The sequence below is a fragment of the Rhinoderma darwinii genome, chromosome 4, assembly GCF_050947455.1.
Source record: "Rhinoderma darwinii isolate aRhiDar2 chromosome 4, aRhiDar2.hap1, whole genome shotgun sequence".
Taxonomy (NCBI): domain Eukaryota; kingdom Metazoa; phylum Chordata; class Amphibia; order Anura; family Rhinodermatidae; genus Rhinoderma; species Rhinoderma darwinii.
This window is the reverse complement of record NC_134690.1, coordinates 2,642,015-2,667,887: the sequence shown is the minus strand read 5'-3', so window position 1 is coordinate 2,667,887 and position 25,873 is coordinate 2,642,015. Positions and strand designations below refer to the sequence as shown.

The window sequence follows — 25,873 nt, the reverse complement described above, 5'->3', positions numbered from 1 at the left end:
GGATTGTTGGAACTACCAGGTGAAACGGAGGAGAACCGTGGATTAAACTCAAAATTACAGAAAAAGGGTTTAAGGGAAAATTCGGCGAGGGGAATGAATGAGACCCAATCATATTGACAGTCAGAGATAAAACACCTTAAATATTGTTCTAGAGACTGATTAGTCCTCTCGGTTTGGCCATTAGTTTCAGGATGGAAGGCAGAGGAGAAGGACAGATCAATCTCCAACTTTTTACAGAAGGCTCTCCAAAACAATGAAACAAATTGTACGCCTCTGTCAGAAACATTATTGACAGGGACCCCATGGAGACGCAGGATGTGTTTGACAAACAAGGTAGCTAACGTCTTGGCATTGGGTAGTTTCTTGAGGGGCACAAAGTGGCACATCTTACTGAAGCGGTCTACTACAACCCACACCACCGACTTGCCTTGAGATGGAGGCAAATCGGTGATAATATCCATGGAGATATGGGTCCAAGGTCTCTGGGGAATGGGCAAAGAACGTTGTAAGCCCGCTGGTCGGGACCTGGGAGTCTTGTACCTAGCACAAACCTCACAAGCGGCGACGTGGGCCTTAACGTCTTTAGGAAACCCAGGCCACCAATAGTTTCTGGCAATGAGGTGTTTGGTACCCAGGACGCCTGGATGACCAGATAGTGCGGAGTCATGATTTTCCCTAAGTACCCTTAGCCGGAATTGCAGGGGAACAAACAGCTTGTCCTCAGGAAGGTTCCCGGGAGCTGAACCTTGATCAGCCGCAATTTCAGAGACTAAATCAGAATCAATAGAAGAAATGATTATACCAGGAGGCAAAATACAAGCAGGATCTTCCTCCGAAGGAGGGCTGGCCATGAAGCTACGCGACAGTGCATCAGCCTTAATATTTTTAGACCCAGCCCTATAGGTAACCAAAAAGTTGAATCTGGTAAAAAAAATAGCGCCCATTGAGCTTGTCTCGGGTTTAGCCTCCGGGCAGATTCTAGGAAAACCAGATTCTTGTGGTCGGTAAGGACCGTTACCTGGTGCCTAGCCCCCTCCAGGAAGTGGTGCCACTCTTCAAATGCCCATTTAATGGCTAAGAGTTCTTGGTTGCCAATATCATAGTTACTCTCAGTGGGCAAAAACTTCCTGGAGAAGTAGGCACAGGGACGGAGATGGGTGAGGGACCTGGTACCCTGGGACAAGACAGCCCCCACTCCCACCTCGGATGCGTCAACTTTCACGATAAATGGCTCCATTTAGTTGGGCTGAACCAGCACCGGGGCCGAGATAAAGCACTTCTTAAGAACCTCAAAAGCCTGGACAGCCTCAGGAGGCCAGTGGAGGAGATCAGCACCTTTGCGAGTAAGATCCGTAAGAGGCTTAGCGATGACCGAGAAGTTAGCAATAAATCTCCTGTAATAATTAGCGAAGCCCAAGAAACACTGTAACGCCTTCAGGGATGCAGGTTGGACCCATTCCGCCACAGCCTGGACCTTGGCGGGGCCCATGCGGAATTCATGAGGAGTGAGGATTTGAACCAAAAATGGTATCTCCTGTACCCCAAACACACATTTTTCGGTTTTCGCAAACAGTTTGTTTTCCCGAAGGACCTGGAGCACCTTCCTGACATGCTCAATGTGGGAGGACAAGTCCTTGGAAAACACCAGTTGTCATTAAGGTACACTACAAGAAATACCCCCAGGTAATCTCTTAAAATCTCATTTATGAAATTCTGGAAGACCGCAGGAGCATTACACAACCCAAAGGGCATGACGAGGTATTCGAAATAACCTTCGGGCGTGTTAAACGCAGTCGTCCACTCATCCCCCTCTTTGATGCGGATAAGGTTATACGCCCCCCGTAGATCAAACTTAGAGAAACATTGGGCCCCCTGAACCTGATTAAAAAGATCAGGAATCAAAGGAAGGGGATACTGGTTCCTTACAGTGACCTTATTCAAGTTACTGGAGTCAATGCATGGCCTAAGACCACCATCCTTTTTCCCTGCGAAGAAGAAGCCAGCACCTACCGGAGAAGTAGAGGGGCGAATGTAACCCTTGGCCAGGCATTCCTGGATATACTCTCTTATTGGCTTCACGTTCGGGACAAGAAAGATTAAATATCCTACCCTTAGGGAGCTTAGCTCCTGGTACCAATTCGATAGCACAATCGTATTCTCTATGAGGAGGTAACACTTCGGAGGCCTCCTTAGAGAAAACATCAGCGAAGTCCTGAACAAACTCAGGTAGCGTGTTCACCTGCTCAGGGGGAGAAATAGAATTAACAGCAAAACATGACGTCAAGCATTCATTACCCCATTTGGTAAGCTCCCCAGTATTCCAGTCAAACGTTGGATTATGCAACTGCAACCAGGGAAGGCCTAAAACCAAATCGGACGATAATCCCTGCATCAACAGTACAGAGCACTGCTCCAAATGCATGGAGTCAACAAGGAGTTCAAAAACAGGGGTATGCTGTGTAAAATAACCCTTAGCAAGAGGAGTGGAGTCGATACCCACTACCGGGACAGGTTTAGGCAAATCAATCAAAGGCATAGCTAGAGACATAGCAAATTCCACAGACATGATATTAGCAGAAGACCCTGAATCCACGAAGTCACTGCCGGTAGCAGACCTACCACCAAAAGAGACCTGAAAGGGAAGCAAGATTTTATTACATTTCATAATTACGGGAAATACCTGTGCGCCCAAGTGACCTCCCCGATGATCACTTAGGCGTGGAAGTTTTCCGGCTGCTCATTTTTACACCTAGGACAGGTGTTCACTTGATGCTTGTCATCCCCACAATAGAAGCAGAGACCATTCTTCCTGCGGAACTCTCTACGTTGTCGGGGGGACACGGAGGCCCCGAGTTGCATAGGTACCTCCGAGTCTTCCGTGGAAGAGCGAAGCAACGGGACCTCGGGAGGCATCATGGGGGAGTCAGAGGGGAAAACACAAAAACGTTCAAGTCGTCGTTCCCTGAGACGTCGGTCAAGTCGTACCGCTAAAGCCATAACCTGGTCTAGGGAGTCAGAAGAGGGATAGCTAACTAGCAGGTCTTTCAGGGCGTTCGACAGACCCAACCTAAACTGGCACCTTAAGGCAGGGTCATTCCACCGAGAAGCTACGCACCACTTCCTAAATTCAGAACAATACTCCTCAACAGGTCTCTTACCCTGATATAAGGTCACCAGCTGACACTCGGCAAAGGCAGTCCTGTCAGTCTCGTCATAAATGAGTCCGAGAGCAGAAAAGAAACGATCAACGGAGGAACTTTCAGGTGCGTCAGGAGCCAAGGAGAAGGCCCACTCTTGGGGCCCTTCCTGGAGCCGGGACATAATTATACCCACCCGCTGGCTCTCAGAACCTGAGGAATGAGGCTTTAAGCGAAAGTAGAGCCTACAACTCTCCCGAAAGGAGAGAAAAGTCCTCCGGTCCCCGGAGAACCGGTCAGGCAACTTGAGGTGGGGTTCAAGAGGTGAGGTGAGAGGCACTACCATGGTAGCGTCAGGATGGTTGACCCTCTGAGCCAGGGCCTGGACCTGTAGGGAGAGACCCTGCATTTGCTGGGCCAGGGTCTCAAGGGGGTCCATAGTAGAGTCAGGGACCAGGGTAGACTAGGTATATGGGCTTGTGATTATGTAATGATGGGGGTAGGGAAACGGACAAGTGAGCCCTAATCTACCCGCCACTCTGTCCCTGCCTACTTGCAACGACCCGCACTAGGCGACGGGGTACAACTGGGCGGCAGTCCCTACGCTCAGTAAGTGCACGAGACAAACAGACAAGGGTACACCAAGCTAAGGGAAATGGGGAAGTTGCCCACGGCAACACCGTGAGCAACAAGAGTGGTGAACGAGCCGAGTGAAACCAGGAGTGTACGAGGTACCAAACGCAGAGCAGGAGAGTAGTCAGTAAGCCAGGGTCAGTATGGAGCAGGATCAAATAGACAAAAGCTGTAGCTGGGCCAGGAAACCACACGAGAAGAATCACAAGCAAAGGAGGAACAGGAAAGGCAGGTATAAATAGACAGAGGGCGGGAGCTAGCTCCGTCTAGCCAGGCTGCGATAGGCTCTCCCACTCCTAAGCCTGCCAGCCTGAGTGGTGGAAGTTGGAGTCAGTCTCAGAGACATAGACTCAGGTGCAGACTGATTACCTATGGGCGTATACACAGAAGTTGTGGCAGATCCTTTACACCAGGAGAGTACGAGGTGCCAAACGCAGAGCAGAAGAGTAGTAAACAAGCCGAGTCAAACCAGGAGTGTACGAGGTACCAAACGCAGAGCAGAAGAGCAGTCAGCAAGCCGGGTCAATATGAAGCAAGGACAATGGTACAAGAAGCTGCAGCAGGGCCAGGAAACCAAACGAGAAGAATCACAAGCAAAGGAGGAACAGGAAAGGAAGGTATAAATAGACAGAGGGCGGGAGCTAGCTCCGTCTGGCCAGGCTGTGATAGGTTCTCCCACTCCTAAGCCTGTCACCCTGAGTGGTGGAAGATGGAGTCAGTCTCACAGACATAGAAGCAGGTGCAGACTGATTATCTATGGGCGTTAACCCCGAAGCTGTGCCTGGCAGATCCTTTACAATGACGACTTGAACGTTTTTGTGCCTTCTCCTCTGGCTCCCCCATGATGGCTCCCGAGGTTCCGTAGCTTCGTTCTTCCACAGAAATCTCGGATGAACCAATGCAACTCGGGGCCTCCGTGTCTCCCCAACAACGTAGAGAGCTCCGCAGGAAGAATGATCTCTGCTTCTACTGTGGGGATGACAAGCATCAAGTGAACAACTGTCCTAGGCGTAAGAATAAGCATCCGGAAAACTTTCGCGCCTAATTGACCATCGGGGAGATCACTTGGGCGCACAGGTATTTCCTGTAAATATGAGATCTTGCTTCCCTTTCAGGTCTCTTTTCTGGGTAGGTCGGCCACCGGCAGTGCCTGCGTGGATTCAGGGTCTTCTGCTAATATCATGTCTGTGGAATTTGCTATGTCTCTAGCTATGCCATTGATTGATTTGCCTAAACCTGTCCAGGTAGTGGGTATCGACTCCACTCCACTTGCTAATGGTTATATTACACAGCATACCCCTGTTTTTAAACTCCTTGTTGGCTCCATGCATTTGGAGCAGTGCTCTGTACTGGTGATGCAGGGATTATCGTCCGATTTAGTTTTAGGCCTTCCCTGGTTGCAGATGTATAATCCCACGTTTAACTGGAATACTGGGGATCTTACTAAATCGGGTAATGAATGCATGGCATCCTGTTTTTCTGTTAATTTTATTTCTCCCTCTGAGGAGGTGAACACTCTACCTGAGTTTATTCAGGATTTCGCTGATGTTTTTTCTAAAAAGGCCTCCGAAGTGTTACCTCCTCATAGAGAATACGATTGCGCAATCAATTTGGTACCAGTGGCTAAGCTCCCTAAGGGTAGGATATTTAATCTCTCTTGTCCCGAACGTGAAGCCATGAGAGAGTATATCCAGGAATGCCTGGCCAAGGGTTACATTCGCCCTTCTACTTCTCTGGTAGGTGCTGGCTTCCTCTTCGTAGGGAAGAAGGATGGTGGTCTTAGGCCGTGCATTGTTTACCGAGACTTGAATAAGGTCACTGTAAGTAACCAGTATCCCCTTCCTTTGATTCCTGATCTCTTCAATCAGGTTCAGGGGGCCCAATGGTCCTCTAAGTTTGATCTTCGGGGGGCTTATAACCTTATCCGAGTCAGAGAAGGGAATAAGTGGCAGACTGCGTTTAACACGCCCGAAGGTCATTTCGAATACCTCGTCATGCCCATTGGGTTGTGTAATGCTCCCGCAGTCTTCCAGAATTTCATAAATGAGATTTTAAGAGACTACATGTGGGTATTTCTTGTAGTGTACCTTGATGACATACTTGTGTTTTCCAAGGACTGGTCCTCCTACATTGAGCATGTCAAGAAGGTGCTCCAGGCCCTTAGGGAAAACAAATTCCTTGCTAAAACCGAAAAATGTGTGTTTGGGGTACAGGAGATACAATTTTTGGGTCAAATCCTCACTTCTAATGAATTCCGCCTGGACCCTGCCAAGGTTCAGGCTGTGGCTGAATGGGTCCAACCTGCCTCCCTGAAGGCGTTACAGTGCTTCCTGGGGTTTGCTAATTATTACAGGAGATTTATTGCTAACTTCTCGGTCATCGCTAAGCCTCTTACGGATCTTATTCGCAAAGGTGCTGATCTCCTCCACTGGACTCCGGAGGTGGTCCAGGCTTTTGAGGTCCTTAAGAAGTGCTTTATCTCGGCCCCAGTGCTGATTCAGCCTAACCAAATGGAGTCATTCATCGTGGAGGTTGACGCCTCCGAGGTGGGAGTGGGTGCTTTCTTGTCCCAGGGTACCAGGTCCCTCACCCTTCTCGGTCCCTGTGCCTACTTCTTCAGGAAGTTCTCGCCCACTGAGAGTAACTATGACGTGGGCAACCGCAAACTCTTTGCCATTAAATGGGCATTTGAAGAGTGGCGCCACTTCGTGTAGGGGGTTAGGCACCAGGTAACAGTCTTTACCGACCACAAGAATCTGGGTGTCCTAGAGAATATGTCCGGAGGCTAAACCCGAGACAAGCTCGATGGGTGTTGTTTTTTACTAGATTCAACTTTCTAGTCACCTATAGGGCTGGGTCTAAAAATATTAAAGCTGATGCACTGTCGAGTATCTTCATGGCCAGCCCTCCTTCGGAGGAAGATCCTGCTTGTGTTTTGCTCCCAGGTATAATAATATCCTCTGTTGATTCTGACTTAGTCTCCGAAATTGCGGCTGATCAAGGTTCAGTGTTAGGGATCTGCCAGGTACTTCATCTAGGTATACTCCTGGGATTAATCAATCCACACCTGAGGCCAGACCTGTTCGACTGACACCATCTCCCACCAACCAGGGTGGCAGGCTCAGGAGTGGGAGAGCCTATCGCGGCCTGGTCTGTCGGAGTTAGCTCCGCCCCCTGTCCTTTATTACCTGCCCTGTTCTCTCCCTCAGTGCTTGTAATTCTTTTGGATTCCTGGCCCCACTGCTGCTTGCTCCAGCCTGCTTCTGCCGTGCTTCTGCCTTGCTGCAGTTCTACTTGACCTGCTTTGCTTTGCCCCTGGCTTGCTTCTGTCTCCTTGCCCGCTTGGGTGTACTCACTTGGTCCTGGTCCTGACTGTCCGTTCGCCGCTCCGTTTCCTCGTGGCGTTCCGTGGCTACTGCCCCTTCCCTTGCATGTTCCCTGTTTGTTTTCCTGTGCACTTAGACAGCGTAGGGACCGCCGCCCAGTTGTACCTCGTCGCCTAGGGCGGGTCGTTGCAAGTAGGCAGGGACAGGGCGGTGGGTAGATTAGGGCTCACTTTCCCTTCACCTCCTTCCTGCCATTACATTCAGCTCCCGGGAACCTTCCTGAGAACAAGCTGTTTGTTCCCCTGCAATTCCGGCTAAGGGTACTCAGGGAAAATAATGACTGCACTATCTGGCCATCCAGGCGTCCTGGGTACCAAGCACCTCATTGCTAGAAACTATTGGTGGCCTGGGTTGCCTAAAGACGTTAAGTACTATGTCGCCGCTTGTGAAACTTGTGCTAGGTCCAAGACTCCCAGGTCCTGACCAGCGGGCTTACTATGTTCTTTGCCCATTCCCCAGAGACCTTGGACCCATATCTCCATGGATTTTATCACCGATCTGCCTCCATCTTTAGGCAAGTCGGTGGTGTGGGTTGTAGTAGACCGCTTCAGTAAGATGTGCCACTTTGTGCCCCTCAAGAAACTACCCAATGCTAAGACGTTAGCTACCTTGTTTATCAAACACATCCTGCATCTCCATGGGGTTCCTGTCAATAATGTTTCTGACAGAGGCGTACAATTTGTTTCATTGTTTTGGAGAGCCTTCTGTAAAAAGTTGGAGATTGATCTCTCCTTCTCCACGGCCTTCCATCCTGAAACTAATGGCTAAACTGAGAGGACTAATCATTCTCTAGAACAATATTTAAGGTGGTTTATCTCTGACTGTCAATAATATTGGGTCTCCTTCATTCCCCGCGCCGAATTTTCCCTTAATAACCGGGTCAGTAACTCGTCAGGGGTCTCCCCCTTTTTCTGTAATTTTTAGTTTAATCCACGGTTCTCCTCCATTTCTCCTGATGGTTCCAACAATCCCGAGGTAGATGTCGTTCATCGGGAACTGTGCACAGTCTGGGCTCAGGTTCAGAAGAACCTAGAGGCGTCCCAGAGCATACAAAAGACTCAGGCAGATAGAAGACGTTCTGCTAACCCCTTGTTTGTGGTCGGGGATCTGGTGTGGCTCTCTTCAAAAAATTTACGCCTTATGTTTCCGTCCCCAAAATTTGCTCCCCGGTATATAGGGCCATACAAGGTCATTGAGGTCCTTAACTCTGTCTCCTTCCGGCCTGAGTTACCCCCGTCTTTTTCAAATACACAACGTGTTTCATGCCTCCCTGCTTAAATGCTGCTCTCCGTCCTTGGTTACCTCAAGGAAACCTCCGGTCCCTGTTCTCACCCCTGAAGGGGTAGAATTTGAGGTGGCCAGGATTGTGGACAGCAGGATGGTCGAAGGCTCCCTCCAGTACCTCGTCCATTGGAGAGGATACGGGCCTGAGGAGAGGACTTGGGTATCCGCCCGGGATGCTCACGCTGGGGTATTGCTCAGGAGGTTCCATCTTCGGTTCCCCATTAAACCTGGTCCACCTAGGAAGTGTCCAGTGGCCCCTCCTAAAAGGAGGGTACTGTAAAGGATCTGACAGACGCAGCTTCTGTGTCGACGCCCGTGGTTAATCAGTCTGATAGAGTGACTCGATCTGCTACCACTCAGGCTGGTAGGCTTAGGAGTGGGAGAACCTATCACAGCCTGGCCAGACGATTCTAGCTCCCGCCCTCTGTATATTTATACCTTAATTTGCTTCTTGTCTTTGCCTGTGATTCTCTCTTTTTTCTTGGCTCTGCTGTTCCTGCTAATATTACTGACCTCTGCTTCATATTGACCCTGGCTTTACTGACTACGCTCCTGCTCTGCAATTGGTACCTCGTACACTCCTGGTTTAACTCGGCTCGTTCACTACTCTTGTTGCTCACGGTGTTGCCATGGGCAACTGCCCCATTTCCCTTAGCTTCTGTGTACCCTTGTCTGTTTGTCTGTCGTGCACATATTGAGCGTAGGGACCGTCGCCCAGTTGTACGCTGTCGCCTAGGATGGGCCATGCAAATAGGCAGGGACTGAGTGGCGGGTAGATTAGGGCTCAGCTGTCTGTCTCCCTACCCCGACATTACACATACATTACATTACTTATCCTGTACTGATCCTGAGTTACATCCTGTATTATACTCCAGAGCTGCACTCACTATCCTGCTGGTGGAGTCGCTGTGTACATACATTGCATTACTTATCCTGTACTGATCCTGAGTTACACCCTGTATTATACTCCAGAGCTGCACTCACTATTCTGCTGGTGGAGTCACTGTATACATACATTACATTACTGATCCTGTACTGATCCTGAGGTATAGCCTGTATTATACTCCAGAGCTGCACTCACTATTCTGCTGGTGGAGTCACTGTGTACATACATTACATTATTATACTCCAGAGCTGCACTGTAAAGGATCTGCCAGGCACAGCTTCGGGGTTAACTCCCTTAATTAATCAGTCAGCACCTGAATCTTCATCCCTGAGACTGACTCCAGCTTCCTCCACTCAGGCTGGCAGGCTTAGGAGTGGGAGAGCCTATCGCAGCCTGGCCAGACTCAGCTAGCTCCCGCCCTCTGTCTATTTATACCTGCATTTCCTGTTCCTCCTTGCTTGTTATTCTTTTTCGTGTGGTTTCCTGGCCCAGCTACAGCTCCTTCTACTTTGTTCCTGCTCCATACAGACCCTGGCTTACTGACTACTCTTCTGCTCTTCGTTTGGTACCTCGCACACTCCTGGCTTGACTCGGCTCGTTCACCACTCTGGTTGCTCACGGTGTTGCCGTGGGCAACTGCCCCTTTCCCTTGCTTGTATTCCCTTGTATGTTTGTCGTGCACTTACTGAGTGCAGGGACCGCCGCCCAGTTGTACCCCGTCGCCTAGGGCGGGTCGTTGCAAGTAGGCAGGGACAGAGTGGCGGGTAGATTAGGGCTCACTTGTCCGTTTCCCTACCCCCCGGTCATTACATGCACTCACTATTCTGCTGGTGGAGTCACTGTATACATACATTACATTACTGATCCGGAGTTACATCCTGTATTATACTCCAGAGCTGCACTCACTATTCTGCTGGTGGAGTTACTGTGTACATACATTACATTACTAATCCTGTACTGATCCTGAGTTACATCCTGTATTATACTCCAGAGCTGCACTCACTATTCTGCTGGTGGAGTTACTGTGTACATACATTACATTACTAGTCCTGTACTGATCCTGAGTTATATCCTGTTTTATACTCCAGAGCTGCACTCACTATTCTGCTACTAAACGCCCTAGTACATGATTTTGTTGGGCTGATTCCTAGGGAATGAGAAATTGGTCAGTTTGAATTTCAACTTCTCGCTTCTTTGCTCTTGCGGTAGATTAGCTGCTGTCAGGGGTCTGGAGAGGACAGGCAGCAGCTTATTTGCCTTTCCCTTAGTGTACATGAATATATAAGTGTAGTCAGGAGAAAATTTCTGTCAGGAATAGTTATCTCATGTGTACGGCCGGTTTCAATTTTCACTAACAGTTCTAGGCGGTGGTGAGAAAAGCGATCTTCTCTTCTGTAGTCTAAGGGTGTATTCACACGCGCTACTAAAAACTGCACTGAAAACACACATGGAATTTTACAGCAATTGGCACGGTTTTGAAGTTAGCATGGAAACCGCAGTAAAAATGGCTGCATTGTGTCAGTGTCTATTTTGACCTCGCAGCACAAAAAGCGTCAAAACCGCACTGTGTGAATACAGTCTTAAGGAGCTTGGCTCGTTTCTTATGATAGGGCTCAATAATAGTCATGCCATGTCCCCGTCCCATGATTTACGATGGGCAGAGTTGTTATGGGCTTGTTCTTATCTTTCTGTACTTACATCTGAAATGTTAAATACTTTTGTGTCAAAAAAGACAAATGTATAATAGGTATGAGAGCTTTATTGGCTAACCAGAAAAGTTCTATATGCGGCTTTCAGAGCACAGAGGCCCCTTCTTCAGGCTGATTTACAAATGAATGACTTAGAAAAAAGCGCAACATTTAGATGTTACACAAAGACAATTAGTACATGAAGTGATACATCATTAAGATAAGCCGGGGCAATAAAACTGAGGTTATAGGGGTGATGACTTAGGAGTTAAGGCATCTGGAGTCAGTCTGATGGGGGACGTGACGTGTGTCCATGTAGTGGCTCATAAATCCTGGTGTTAGATTGAGGCCTTGTGTCAATGACTGGAATTTTATACAACACACATATACAACCCACAAATGAACATCTTGAGGAAAATTGCTGCTGATCTCCAACCTGTATTCAACAAAGACAATAAACTGAAGGAAATATTCCCAGATTTACCACTCCTTGCCTACAAACAACCACCAAACCTAAGGAATCTCCTGGTCAGAAGTGCCCTCTCACCACCATCAGAGACTGGCACTTTTCCCTGCAACAGTAGAAAATGCAAGACCTGTACCAACATCTGGTCATCAAACACCATCCAGATACCAAACACGCAGCAGGACTATAAAATCACTGGCACGTTCTCCTGTACATCCTCCAATGTAGTGAACATGATCCGGTGTACAAGGGGCATCAATAAAGGAATCTACATTGGAGAAACAATACAAAAACTACAAACCAGGATGAATCTTCACAGACATACAATAAAACAGGAGGTGGATACACCCGTGGGGGAAAACACTTCTCTGGACCTGATCACAGTTTGGCAGATTTAAAGGTACTCATTCTGAAGGGTCATTTTAAAAACAACAGAGAAAGAAAAATTTGGGAATTCAAGATGATGATAAAATTCCAGTCATTGACACAAGGCCTCAATCTAACACCAGGATTTATGAGCCACTACATGGACACACGTCACGTCCCCCATCAGACTGACTCCAGATGCCTTAACTCCTAAGTCATCACCCCTACAACCTCAGTTTTATGGCCCAGGCTTATCTTAATGATGTATCACTTCATGTACTAATTGTCTTTGTGTAACATCTAAATGTTGTGCTTTTTTCTAAGTCATTCATTTGTAAACTGCCTGAAGAAGGGGCCTCTGTGCTCTGAAAGCCACATATAGAACTTTTATGGTTAGCCAATAAAGGTATCAGACCTATTATACATTTGTCTTTTTTGACACAAAAGTATTTAACATTTCATATTGTCTCTGGCTAACACGGTACTAGACTATTTTTTACTGTACTTACATCTAGATGTCTAGACTTTTATGAATCCATTTAAAATAGAAGTAACATCCAATGCCACCAATCATAATACTGGAAAACGGCGTGCGATAAATGAGTGTGTCATTGGTTTATAATCCTGTCTTGCCCTAAGACTGGGTTCACACCGTGCATTTTGTTTTGTTTTTTTCTGGTTGATGAACTTCCATTGAGAGACATGCTTTACCAACCGCAACAATAAATGCATGTAAAAAAATGCAAGAAAAATGCTCAGTGTGAACCCAGCCCAATAGCTTCATGGAACAGAGAAGAAGCAGAGGATATGGAGAAGGTTTTTGTCCTGCCCCCACTTCACGCACCCCCGGGGTCTATGTGGAGCTCGACAGGCAGCTAAACACCCTCCTACTAGCCAATAAATGAGACTGGTTGAAAGTCTGTAGCTTTATTAACTGGTCGTAGGATTAGGGTAAAACTGAGGAACAAACAAGAATATTCATGCCATTAGATTACAGCAATACATAAGAACAAGGCACATTGAATAAATGTACTACATATACAGGTAACAGGCTGACATATATTAAGCCTATATACAAGTAAACAGTAGAGATAAGTTATAGTACAGTATGAACAGTGTATGGCAGTACAAATACAGTATAGGACCAGACATGGCCGACCATGAGGCTAGGCCGAGCTTCACAACTACACCAACTGATATATTACAGTCCCATGTAACAGAGTGAATACTGTCCTAACAGTATTCCTGTGGCTGCTGACAGCCAGTAATATAAACCATCTATCTGCTTACCGACTATACTTGGACGAGAGGGATGGAATGAATCAAAATGGTCCTCTCTCTGAGCAGATATAGAAGAGACTGCCCTTCTTCTTCCCAGAATGCTTTTCACCTGCTCATGGGTGGGGAAAACAAGAAATTACAAAGGAGGAAATTACTAACACTGGCCACTAGATGGCACATGGAGCACTAATTACTTGCATAGAAAATAACGTCACAAATCTCAGTCTATAACATTACACCTATGAGCAGCACAGTTTTCATGCATCTACTGTATAATGAGCGGCCGTTCTAGATAAACTGGATAGATGACATTGATAACCCGGTCTCTGCACCTGCGGATGTGATTTACAGTAGTCTACAATCAGCAGAGACCGGGATATCAATGTGTTATCCTGAAGTGTACCCTGCTATGTCTCCAAGTCTATCTCCACCATCTAACACCTTTATAATATGTCATCACTGGTATAAAATAAACCCTGTCTCCCATAGTTAGAAACGAAACACAGGACACCGGCCAATACCTCAATGAACCCTAAGTCCAGTCAGTGGGACCTCACAGTCCTCATCAGTGGGCAGGAGCGATCACCTCCGTCCTTTAGAAGATCCTATTATCTCCTGTATATCAAAAATGGCTCCACCTATGAGCAATCTAAGCTAAGAGGAAGCCAATGAAATAATGGACAGCTCAGACCATCATGGAAGAGTGAGGGTTAATTGTGTGTGTGGGTGCAGTGGTCCACAATGCTAGAGCTGTGGAGGCTCTACTGCCCTAGATAGGGGAAATAAATAGATTCTGAAATCTGGGAGAACTGGTTATGTCCACAAAGAGTAAATCCAGCCATAAAGAGTAAATCCGGCCATAAAGAGTAAATCCGGCCATAAAGAGTAAATCCGGCCATAAAGAGTAAATCCGGCCATAAAGAGTAAATCCGGCCATAAAGAGTAAATCCGGCCATAAAGAGTAAATCCTGCCATAAAGAGTAAATCCGGCCATAGATGGGACAATTTTCCCTCAGTCTCACTAACTTTGTGATATTTCTTACTTTTGGGATCATGGTTGGTAAGAGGCCAGTAGCGGCATCATCCCATGACAGAAGTCTGTGATACTACTACCTCTTCTATTACAGATAAACCTGGAAGCTGTCCCACTCCAGGTAAGAATTGCATGACTCCACTTCCTGCTGGAAAGTGCAAGAAGGACAACGACTGTCCTAAAGACCAGAAGTGCTGCATCCGCGGCTGTATACCAACATGCACAGTGCCCGTCCCAGGTGAGTTAAACAGGAACCAATTCAACAAGTCATAGATGGAGCACTTTACCGGACAGACTGGTCTTGGCACCTGGTGCAGGAGTCTGACAGTCCTGTGGTTAAATGCCGAGCTCCCCCATGATCTACTCAATCACTCACCATATCCTTATCTGCCTCAACACAAATATCTGACATATATTTGGACTCTACGGTGGAAAGCTTCTTACCTTTCTTGGTAATAATGTCACCAGGTCCATGAGATGTGACCTCCACTGATCACTACAAGGAACTGCCTCCTACTTCACTTTTTAGGTCTGACTAATAGAAAATAAGTAATGACAGCTCTACAATCAGTGTAACTGAACCATATGACTGTAAGGGCGGATACACACAACAAGCAGCGAGGACCGAACCTGTATTATGTTCTGTATTATACTCCAGAGCTGCACTCACTATTCTGCTGGTGGAGTCACTGTGTACATACATTACATTATTTATCCTGTACTGATCCTGAGTTACATCCTGTATTATACTCCAGAGCTGCACTCAATATTCTGCTGGTGGAGTCACTGTGTACATACATTACATTACTTATCCTGTACTGATCCTGAGTTATATCCTGTATTATACTCCAGAGCTGCACTCACTATTCTGCTGGTGGAGTCACTGTGTACATACATTACATTATATATCCTCTACTGATCCTGAGTTATATCCTGTATTATACTCCAGAGCTGCACTCACTATTCTGCTGGTGGAGTCACTGTGTACATATATTACATTACTTATCCTGTACTGATCCTGAGTTATATCCGGTATTATACTCCAGAGCTGTGCTCACTATTCTGCTGGTGGAGTCACTGTGTGCATACATTACTTATCCTGTACTGATCCTGAGTTACATCCTGTATTATACTCCGGAGCTGCACTCACTATTCTGCTGGTGGAGTCACTGTGTACATACATTACATTACTTATCCTGTACTGATCCTGAGGTATAGCCTGTATCTCTTTATTTTATATAAATTTACAAAACATAAACTGAAAAACAAATACATAACTAATTCCATATAACCAAAAAGTCACAACCCAATTCTTATAAACAAATTTTCTTATATACATCTCTGTATATGAGAAGAGAAAACGATACCAGACCCGGCCACATACACCCCACTCTTATATACTTACATCTACACTTCATCCGAAACTAAACAATAACTAGAATATATACAAACATCATATAAACGTAATCAAAAGTACCAACAGAAAATCCCCCGACCCGCGTCAACCAAGGGCCTAAAGAAACAACATAATAATGATGATAATAATCAAACAACATAATAATGATGATAATAATAATAAAACAACAACATAATAATAATAAAATAATAATAATAATAACCCCAAAAATCCAAAATATAATAATACTAATCCCAATTTTTTTTTTATTTTTTTTATATATATATATTTTTTAATCACACTATACACATCCTGACTTTCCCTAACCTTACCCTTCTTACCTAAACTCCACCACCCCAGCCAGCATCTCGCCTCATGTCCTCTCACGTCCGCATAGTCCAGATGCTGGCCCCCACCACCACACCCAACACCCCAGCCCAGCCCCCCGCCCCATGTCCTCCCATGTCCGCATAGTCCGGGGCTCGGTCAGGCAAACCCCCCCCCCCCCCGACCCCCTCCCAACCTATCTATTAACCCCCTTAAGTCTATCCCTATTCTAACAACATTTCTACATTATAATACAATACACGTCACCAACCTGTCCAAATACCAAACCATATACAAAATACACCGTACCCGAAAGCACCAAGTTCGGTCGCTTGTAAACCTTTTTCCTGCCATTTCAATCCTAAACAAAACAAAAATCTTCCAGTGCTTACCTAGCCCATCACCAGATAGAGAGAAGGGAAAGCCCCCCCCCAGCTCCCCCCCAGAGGCCAAGGTACCACGTCCACCGCTGCACCCTCCCTATCGCTTGCCCTATCTCCTTACCCTATTACTAACCCTTTCTTGACCCTATTGAAAGCTGACCCTATGCTGACCCTCACCTTTCCCTTATTCCGAGTCCTATCGCTATATTTTTTATTGGTGCCTCAGCGGAACGCAGACCCCCACCTCCAGTTGAGCACCGGTGACGACTCCCCCTCCCTCATGAAGGCAGACACATTAAGGCACCCAAAAGGAAAAGCCCCTCCAAAGACGAGAGGCTTTGGATGCTCCAAATCTGCCAACCTCCAAAGAATGCACCTTCACCAGGTCACCCATGATATTGCTAACAACCTCATCCACTAGGAGGATTTTCTTCTGGGTAGAAACTAGACATCGTGCATTCCACATAAAGTGCCTGACCACTATACTGACTAGAAACAAGGTGCAATGGTCCCTACCACCGAGGTCTCCGAACACTCCATAGGCCCACCCAGCATAGGAGAGGCTGGTTAGGCCTGGCCAACCAATGGAGGCTCCCACCCTTTTGTATACCTCTGTATTGAAAGGGCAATGAAGCAGGAAATGCTCCATGCTTTCCAGCACTCCGCCACACTCCTCCCGGTGGCAATCCCGATCATCAGAGCTTCTGCACTTTAGATTGTCCCTCACATACAGTCTCCCATGGAAGCAACGCCAAGCCAGATCCCAAAACTTCTGGGGAATCCTCGCTGAATTTAAAAGTTTTAATCCCACCCCGAGGTCACTACTTGGGCAGTCTTTGAGCGCCAGGGGCTTCTGGAAGTGGGTCATCAGGACCCTCCTGTCAAGAAATTTTCTCGACATGGTCCTGATCTCCCACACCTCCAGACCCCACCGGCGAACAATCTTCAGCGCCAGGGTGGCATAAGCCGGGAGATGTCCGTGAGGTGTACGCAGGTCTTTCACTTGCCCTCCTCTCTCCCATTCCTGGAAGAAAGGCCGAAACCACCCCCTGCAGGAGGATATCCACCAAGGAGCCCTCTCTTGCCAGAGGTTTGCCAGGTTGATCTTAACAAAGGTGTTCACTAGGAACACCACCGGGTTAACCATACCTAACCCGCCTAGTGTCCTTGGTAGGTAAGTAACCTCCCTCTTGATTAGGTTGAGCCTGTTCCCCCATAACAGCTGGAAGAACAGGCTATAGACCCGAGTCCAGAGAGGTTCTGGCAAGATGCACACACTGCCCAGGTAAAGCAACATGGGCACCAGGTAGGCCTTGGCCAAGTGAACCCTTTCCCTCAGGGTTAAGGACCAACCCTTCCATTGGTCGACCTTCTGGGCAACTAGATTCAGCCTATCCTCCCAGTTCTTCTTGGGGTAATCACCCGGGCCAAATTCGACTCCTAAGATCTTAGCAGACCCCTGAGGCTCTGGAAGGGTGTCCGGGAGATCAAAACCAGGATCTCCTCCTCCCAGCCATAGACTTTTGCACTTATCCCGGTTGATCTTGGACCCAGATGCAAATGAGTAACGCTCCACTTCCGACATCACCCACTCTGCCTCCCCTCTCGAGGAGACAAAAATGGAGACGTCGTCTGCGGACGCAACCACCCTCTGAGTGACTTCCGGCCCCTCCAGGCCGGCCCCGATTCCCGCCAATGGCCCACGATCGATCCTTTTAAGAAAAGGATCAATTGCGAACGCATATAGCAAAGGGCTCAAGGGACAACCCTGGCGGACACCAGACCCATCCTCAAAGGGGGTTCCAACCCAACCGTTCACCAGCGCAAAAGTCTCAGCCCCAGTGTATAAGGTCTGTAGCCAATTGACAAACCCCCACGGTAGGCCGTACCTCAGAAGGACCGACCAGAGGTACTCGTGGTCCACCCGGTCAAAAGCCTTGGCCTGGTCCAAGGACAGGATGTACCCCTCCCACCGACAAGAATTTCCCTGCTCCACTGCCTCTCTGACACTGAGGACAGCACTAAATGTGCTGCGGCCTGGAACAGAGCAATGCTGGACCGGCGAAAGGAGCTGGGATGCAAACTTCACCAGCCGATTAAACAGCACCCTTCGATAAAACGATCAAGGCCGACCTCCTCTTTGACATTGGCAAAGTACCCGAGGAAAGGCACTCATTAAACACCTCAGTCAAGAGGGGAACTAGGGTTCCTTTAAAAGTCTTATAAAACTCGGATGTTAAGCCATCCGGCCCTGGCAATTTTTTGAGGGTAAGCCCATCAATCGAAAATCCCACTTCCTCTTCCTTGATCGAGTCTATCAAAACACCGAGAGAGGGGTCTACCCCTGGCTCAGGGATGGTTTCAGCCAGGAAAGCCGACATCTCATCTCGGTTTGGATCTTGCTTCCCCAAGAGGTGCGAGTAGAAGGATCTGACGACCTCCAAGATCCCTGATTTGGATCTCTTCAGAGATCCTGTACTATCAATACTATCAATCAGTCCTGTCACAACCTTACGACTCACTGACATCTTACAGTTCCTGTAGGGGTCTGGCGAGCGGTACCTCCCAAAATCCCTTTCAAGACCTAAAAATGCATGCCTATCATACTGACACCTCCTGATCAAAGCTTTCACCGCGGAGATCTCCTCCCCACTACCCCCGGTTGAGACCAGATGTTCGAGTTTCCTCCTCAGTTCCTGATATAGGCGGTACCTACTCATGGACCTGAGTCTCGAGAGCCTGCGGAAAAATCCTGCCACCCGGCCTTTAAACAACTCCCACCACTCAGACTTAGTACCACTGAGATCCAAGAAAGGTACCTGGCTCTGAAGAAAATCCTCACAGGCCTGTCTTAACTCCGCTTCTTTCAAGAGAGTAGAATTCAGCCTCCATATACCTCTTCCCATCTGGAGGGACTCTGCAATGTTCAAAGAGAAAATAATCATACAGTGATCGGAGAACTCCACCACAACAACGGACACTGGTGAAGAGATGGCTTCCTCCTTCAAAAAAAAAAACCTGTCTATCCTAGACCTACAACTACCCCTACGATAGGTGAAACCCGAGTGGCCTGGGGTATGCCTGATGTGGATATCCACCAGGCGAGCATCGCTAACTATATTTTTTAATGCTACACTATCATAGGTCAATTTTTTATCTCCGGAACCTCCTCTATCTCGGGGCATCACGACAGTATTGAAGTCCCCTCCAAAGATAACTTGTCGACCTGAAAAAAGGAATGGCTTAATCCTCATGAAGAGACTTTTACGGTCCCATTTGCTCTGGGGTCCGTATATATTGATTAATCTTTATTCCTGTCCCCTCATGAGGACATCTAAGATCCAGCACCTCCCCATTTCTAACTCAATCATCCGTCGGCATGTTACTGGTGCGGTGAAAAGGACCGCCACTCCGCTATAGGGCTCAGCCGCAAGAGACCAGTAGGAGGGCCGGCGTCGCCACTCCCTCCTAGATTTAACGACGTCTGCCGAATGTGACAGCCTGGTCTCCTGCAAAAACAAAATGTCGGCTTCAACTCGGCCAAGAAAATCAAAGGCTGCAAATCTCGCCCTATTTGACTTAATGCTGGCAACGTTAATTGATGCCAGCATCAACGGAGTGGGTGCCGCCATCATGGATGTTTGAGTTAGACGGCTTTCTTCTTCCCACCCCCCCCTCTATCTGATGAGGACCCCCCTTCTTTGCTTCGCTTCTTGCAAACTAAGGAGTCCATACTGACCACCCAATTCCCATCTTCATCCCCAAGTTCCGAGTCAACCTCCCCCTCTGGGGGCAACGGCCCCTGCAGCAGGGGAGGCTCAACGACTCTAGGGTGCCCTACCATGCCCTCCCTCTTAGTATGAGAGGCTGGAACGTCCACGAGAGCATGGTATCGATCAGTAGAGCGCACCAGGGGGGTACAGGATTTACCTTCCTGGGCCAGGGCGGGGCCAGATGTATTTGGCCCTTGGGTTTTGCCTGGTGTCCCTTTTGCTGTAGGCTGAGTCCTCTCTTCCTCTCCCACACTTTCATAGTGGGAGGACTGAGAGTCCTCAGCCCTCTGCTCCCTTTGGATCCTCCTCATCTCCTCGTTCAATTCGGCCTCCCCAGGGGCATCAGCTTCAGGGGGGCATCCAGATCCGAATCAGAGGTCGTCCCAGTTTCCTGGAGCGCCCTCCGCTCCCTCTCCTTCCTTCGCTTCTCCGCCCTTCTCTGGCGAGAAGGGGGACCCTACTTTGCATTCTTCCCTTGCCCCTGTGCCCCATGGTCCCTGCCCACACCCTCACCCATGGAGGCCTCCCTCCTTTCATCCTCCGCAGGTTTGGAACAAGCATTGACAACAGAGCGAGGACACCGACTGAACTGGTGACCTAAGTCACCATATAGGTTGCAGCGAATCTGGTCACACGATACAGCTAGATGACCAATCCCCCCACAATGAGCACACTTCTGCACCTTGCAGCCTGCACTCAAATGTGAGGGGTCGCCACACCGGTGACACAACTTCGGCTGCCCCTGGTAGAAGACAAGGATCTGATCTCTTCCCAGGAAAGCAGACGATGGTATGTGGGACACCGTCTGTCCCAGACGCTTTAGTTTAACCATGAACGTCCAGGCCCCTGACCAGAGGCCAAACTCGTCTAAGTTCTTCCGTGGCATCTCTACTACCTCTCCGTACCTTCCCAACCAGGTCATGATATCAATACAAGAGAGTGACTCGTTACGGGTAAGAACGGTCACTCTCTTGGGACCAATTGGCGAGAAATTGCTTGTGCAGCAAAGCCTCGCCAGCCAGGCTCGTCCTTCACCAGCTCGTAGTTCCCCCAGAAGACCTCCCTTGGGAGATTTTAATTTCCTGGATATTAATTGGTGTCATGGTTCGGCTTCAACTGCAAAGGGGAGACATTTCCTCAACCTGTTGCAGGAAAATTTTATGGGCCAGTTTGTGGAAGACCCGACTAGAGGTGAAGCTCTGTTGGATCTGGTCATTTCTAATAATGCAGATCTTGTTGGGAATGTCAATGTTCGTGAAAACCTCGGTAACAGTGATCATAATATAGTTACATTTTACCTATACTGTAAAAAACAAACGCAGGCTGGGAGGGCAAAAACATTTAATTTTAAGAAGGCCAATTTCCCCAGGATGAGGGCTGCAATTCAGGATATAGACTGGGAAGAACTAATGTCAAATAATGGGACTAATGATAAATGGGAGATTTTCAAATCTACATTGAGTTATTATAGTGCAAAATTTATTCCTATAGGTAACAAGTATAAACGACTCAAATTAAACCCCACATGGCTTACACCTTCTGTGAAAGGGGCAATACATGACAAAAAAAGGGCATTTAAAAAATACAAATCTGAGGGTACAGCTGTAGCCTTTGTAAAATATAAAGAGCTTAATAAAATCTGTAAAAATGTAATAAAATTAGCAAAAATACAAAATGAAAGGCAGGTGGCCGAGGATAGTAAAACAAATCCCAAAAAATTCTTCAAGTATATAAATGCTAAAAAGCCAAGGTCTGAACATGTAGGACCCCTAGATAATGGTAATGGGGAGTTGATCACAGGGGATCAAGAGAAGGCAGAGTTACTAAATGGGTTATTCCGCTCTGTATATACAACTGAAGAAAGAGCAGCTGATGTAGCCGGTGCCAGGGCTGTTAATATATCAGTTGATATACTGAATTGGATGAATGTAGATATGGTCCAAGCTAAATTAAATAAAATAAATGTGCACAAGGCCCCGGGACCAGATGGGTTACACCCTAGAATTCTTAAAGAGCTTAGTTCAGTTATTTCTGTCCCCCTTTTCATAATATTCAGAGAATCTCTAGTGACTGGTATAGTGCCAAGGGACTGGCGCAGCGCAAATGTGGTGCCTATTTTCAAAAAGGGCTCTAGGTCTTCCCCGGGTAATTATAGACCAGTAAGCTTAACATCCATCGTGGGGAAAATGTTTGAGGGGCTATTGAGGGACTATATACAGGATTATGTGACAATAAATAGCATTATAAGTGACAGCCAGCACGGTTTTACTAAGGACAGAAGTTGTCAAACCAACCTAATCTGTTTTTATGAAGATGTGAGCAGAAGTCTAGACAGAGGGGCCGCTGTGGATTTAGTGTTTTTGGACTTTGCAAAGGCATTTGACACTGTCCCCCATAGACGCCTAATGGGTAAATTAAGGACTATAGGTCTAGAAAATATAGTTTGTAATTGGATTGAGAATTGGCTCAAGGACCGTATCCAGAGTGTTGTGGTCAATGATTCCTACTCTGAATGGTCCCCGGTTATAAGTGGTGTACCCCAGGGTTCAGTGCTGGGACCACTATTATTCAACTTATTTATTAATGATATAGAGGATGGGATTAATAGCACTATTTCTATTTTTGCAGATGACACCAAGCTATGTAATATAGTTCAGTCTATGGAAGATGTTCATGAATTGCAGGCAGATTTAAACAAACTAAGTGTTTGGGCGTCCACTTGGCAGATGAAGTTTAATGTAGATAAATGTAAAGTTATGCATCTGGGTACCAACAACCTGAATGCATCATATGTCCTAGGGGGAGCTACACTGGCGGATTCACTTGTTGAGAAGGATCTGGGTGTACTTGTAAATCATAAACTCAATAACAGCATGCAGTGTCAATCAGCTGCTTCAAAGGCCAGCAGGATATTGTCATGTATTAAAAGAGGCATGGACTCGCGGGACAGGGATGTAATATTACCACTTTACAAAGCATTAGTGAGGCCTCATCTAGAATATGCAGTTCAGTTCTGGGCTCCAGTTCATAGAAAGGATGCCCTGGAGTTGGAAAAAATACAAAGAAGAGCAACGAAGCTAATTAGTGGCATGGAGAATCTAAGTTATGAGGAAAGATTGAAAGAATGAAACCTATTTAGCCTTGAAAAAAGACGACTAAGGGGGGACATGATTAACTTATATAAATATATTAATGGCACATACAAAAAATATAGTGAAATCCTGTTCCTTGTAAAACCCCCTCAAAAAACAAGGGGGCACTCCCTCCGTCTGGAGAAAAAAAGGTTCAAGCTGCAGAGGCAACAAGGCTTCTTTACAGTGAGAACTGTGAATCTATGGAATAGCCTACCGCAGGAGCTGGTCACAGCAGGGACAGTAGATGGCTTTAAAAAAGGCTTAGATAATTTCCTAGAACAAAAAAAATTTTCCTTCCCTTTTCCCTTCCCTTGGTTGAACTTGATGGACATGTGTCTTTTTTCAGCCGTACTAACTATGTAACTATGTAACCTCAAGGCCCCTTAGGTGAACAAAGCTGATGTCAAACTCGACCGAGCCATGAGGATGTATCAAGGCAAAGATGTCACTCGCCTTGAAGCCCATCCCCAGCAGCAGCTCCACCACCCTCTTTCTGGGAGGGCACGCATCATTGCCACGCCACCGGAGACGGACCACATTCCTCCTGGCTACAGCCTGCCCAGCTGTTGGGAGTGACCACTGATCTCCTCGTTGCTCTCGGAAGGCATTTAGACCATATCTGTCTATCCAGAAAGACAGGTCCTTCTGTGCTCCCCCTATGGTTAGGGTTTGCTTTCCCTCTCTTAAAGCGTCCAAGAGACGTTGTTGCAAGTTACCGTCCCCAGACCTTGAGGATGAAGATGGGTGGGCCCGCTGTCCCCCCGCTGCGACCCCAGCATAAGACCTGCCGGAAGTCACAGCAAGAGGAGCGCCAGGCCCATTGCCCCTGGTTGATACCCCATCCCCACCACCTACAGACACAGCACTCAACACCCCATTACCAGCAGACACTCCAGCAACTTTATTTACAGACACCTGCATACCCCCAGCAGTTTCCACATCCACAGCCGCAACTTTTTTATTTAACCCACCAGGTCCCCCTGCAGTCATCCTTCTGGCCAGGCCTGGTTCTATATTATGTATTTTTGCTGTACATTTTGTGTGGTTAGACATTGCTTCAGTCTCCGCATCATCAGGCACATTTGCAGGGACGCCATCAGATGTTATAAGCCGTGTCCCCGCTGTGCCCTCCGCTTCATTAACCTCCATCTGTTCTATGCGCTGAACATTTTTGGGGAAAGGGGCCACCGTCGCCAGCATCTCCCTTCTCGCTCACACCACTTTTCAGCGATGCGGACGTAGGAGCCACTGACGTCACTGGAGCCGCCTCCGGCGCCGGACCACTCCCCCCTCCCACAGAGGAGTGGCCAACAGAGCCGGAGCCCCCTCTGTGACCGTCCTTGTCCGAAACGTCTGACGGCTTTACTGTGACACCGACAGACTTCCGGCTTTCAGACACCACATCCGGTTTCTGGTTTACCCGTTCTCCCGACCCCTGACTCGCATCAAAGACCAGTTTCCCGGGCTCGCCATTCACCGGACAAGGGGACACACCCCCTGGCGTCACCAGGCCACCAGTACCGCCCCCTTTGCAGGGGTTGGCGTCCGGCGCCATTTTGACCACCACGTATTCTAATGCCGGACCTGTAACACTCTCCCCGCATTCCCACTCCAGCCCCACTGCAGAGGCTTGAGCTGGGGGTCTTGCGGGACCTGTGCCCTGATCCTGACTTTCATCTGGCTCAGAGCACAGGAAGGATCTTGCTGTATACACCATTTTAAATGAACCTTTAGCAGATTTTTTTTCCTTTTCCTTTTTTTTCTGCTTAAATTTTTTTTTCTTATCCTTTTCCTCCTCTGTGGGTAACTCCGCACCAAAACAAAATCCCTGGAAGGATACCGGCGACTCCACATTACAGATCTGTGTGAGTATACCTGGCGGCCGCTCACTGTCAGTTTCAAAACTCTCCTGATATCTCCCAGCTGTGTTTCCACCCTCCTCCTCCTCACTGCTCCTGGGTGCCTCAGAATCTGTGCCTTGCCCCAAGATGATCTCCTCACCCCCGCGACCGTTTGCATATTCCCAGCCAGCTGGGATGACCCTCTACCCCCCGCTGGCATGCTCCGGGAGGTAGAGGTCTGAGGCTCCATCCTAGGATGGAACCCCCCTCAGGGTACTTTCCAAGCCCAGGCAGATGGTTTGAGGCCTGGGCAGATAGGATAAGGAAAGTCCCTGGATCCAAGGCCTGCACGGAAGTCTCAGCAGCTCTCTCCACACGTCCTACTCCACCCACTCCAGAGCTGCACTGACTATTCTGCTGGTGAAGTCACTGTGTACATACATTACATTACTTATCCTGTAGTGATCCTGAGTTATATCCTGTATTATACTCCAGAGCTGCACTCAATTATCTACACAATTATATGTAATCCTGACGTGTACCCTGCTATGTCCACAAGTCTTTCTCCACTATCTAACACCTTTATAATTTATGGAGAAGGTTTTCATGCATCTACTGTATTATGAGCGGCCATTCTAGATAAACTGGATAGATGACATTGATAACCCGGTCTGTGCACCTGCGGATGCGATTTACAGTAGTCTGCAATCAGCAGAGACCGGGTTATCAATGTGTTATCTACACAATTATATGTAATCCTGACGTGTACCCTGCTATGTCTCCAAGTCTATATCCACCATCTAACACCTTTATAATATGTCATCACTGGTATAAAATAAACCCTGTCTCCCATAGTTAG

The 25,873-nt window shown here is 47.5% G+C and overlaps 1 protein-coding gene across 1 annotated transcript in view; it reads left to right on the top strand.

Moving 5' to 3' along the window:
* The window catches only part of LOC142758995 (vomeronasal type-2 receptor 26-like), an 85,812-nt gene that overhangs the window by 41,559 nt on the left and 18,380 nt on the right, over window positions 1-25,873 (top strand). The window contains exon 10 of the mRNA XM_075860767.1: window positions 14,255-14,398. Within this exon, the coding sequence (XP_075716882.1) occupies window positions 14,255-14,398 (144 nt within the window). The remainder of the gene's footprint in view (window positions 1-14,254; window positions 14,399-25,873) is intronic.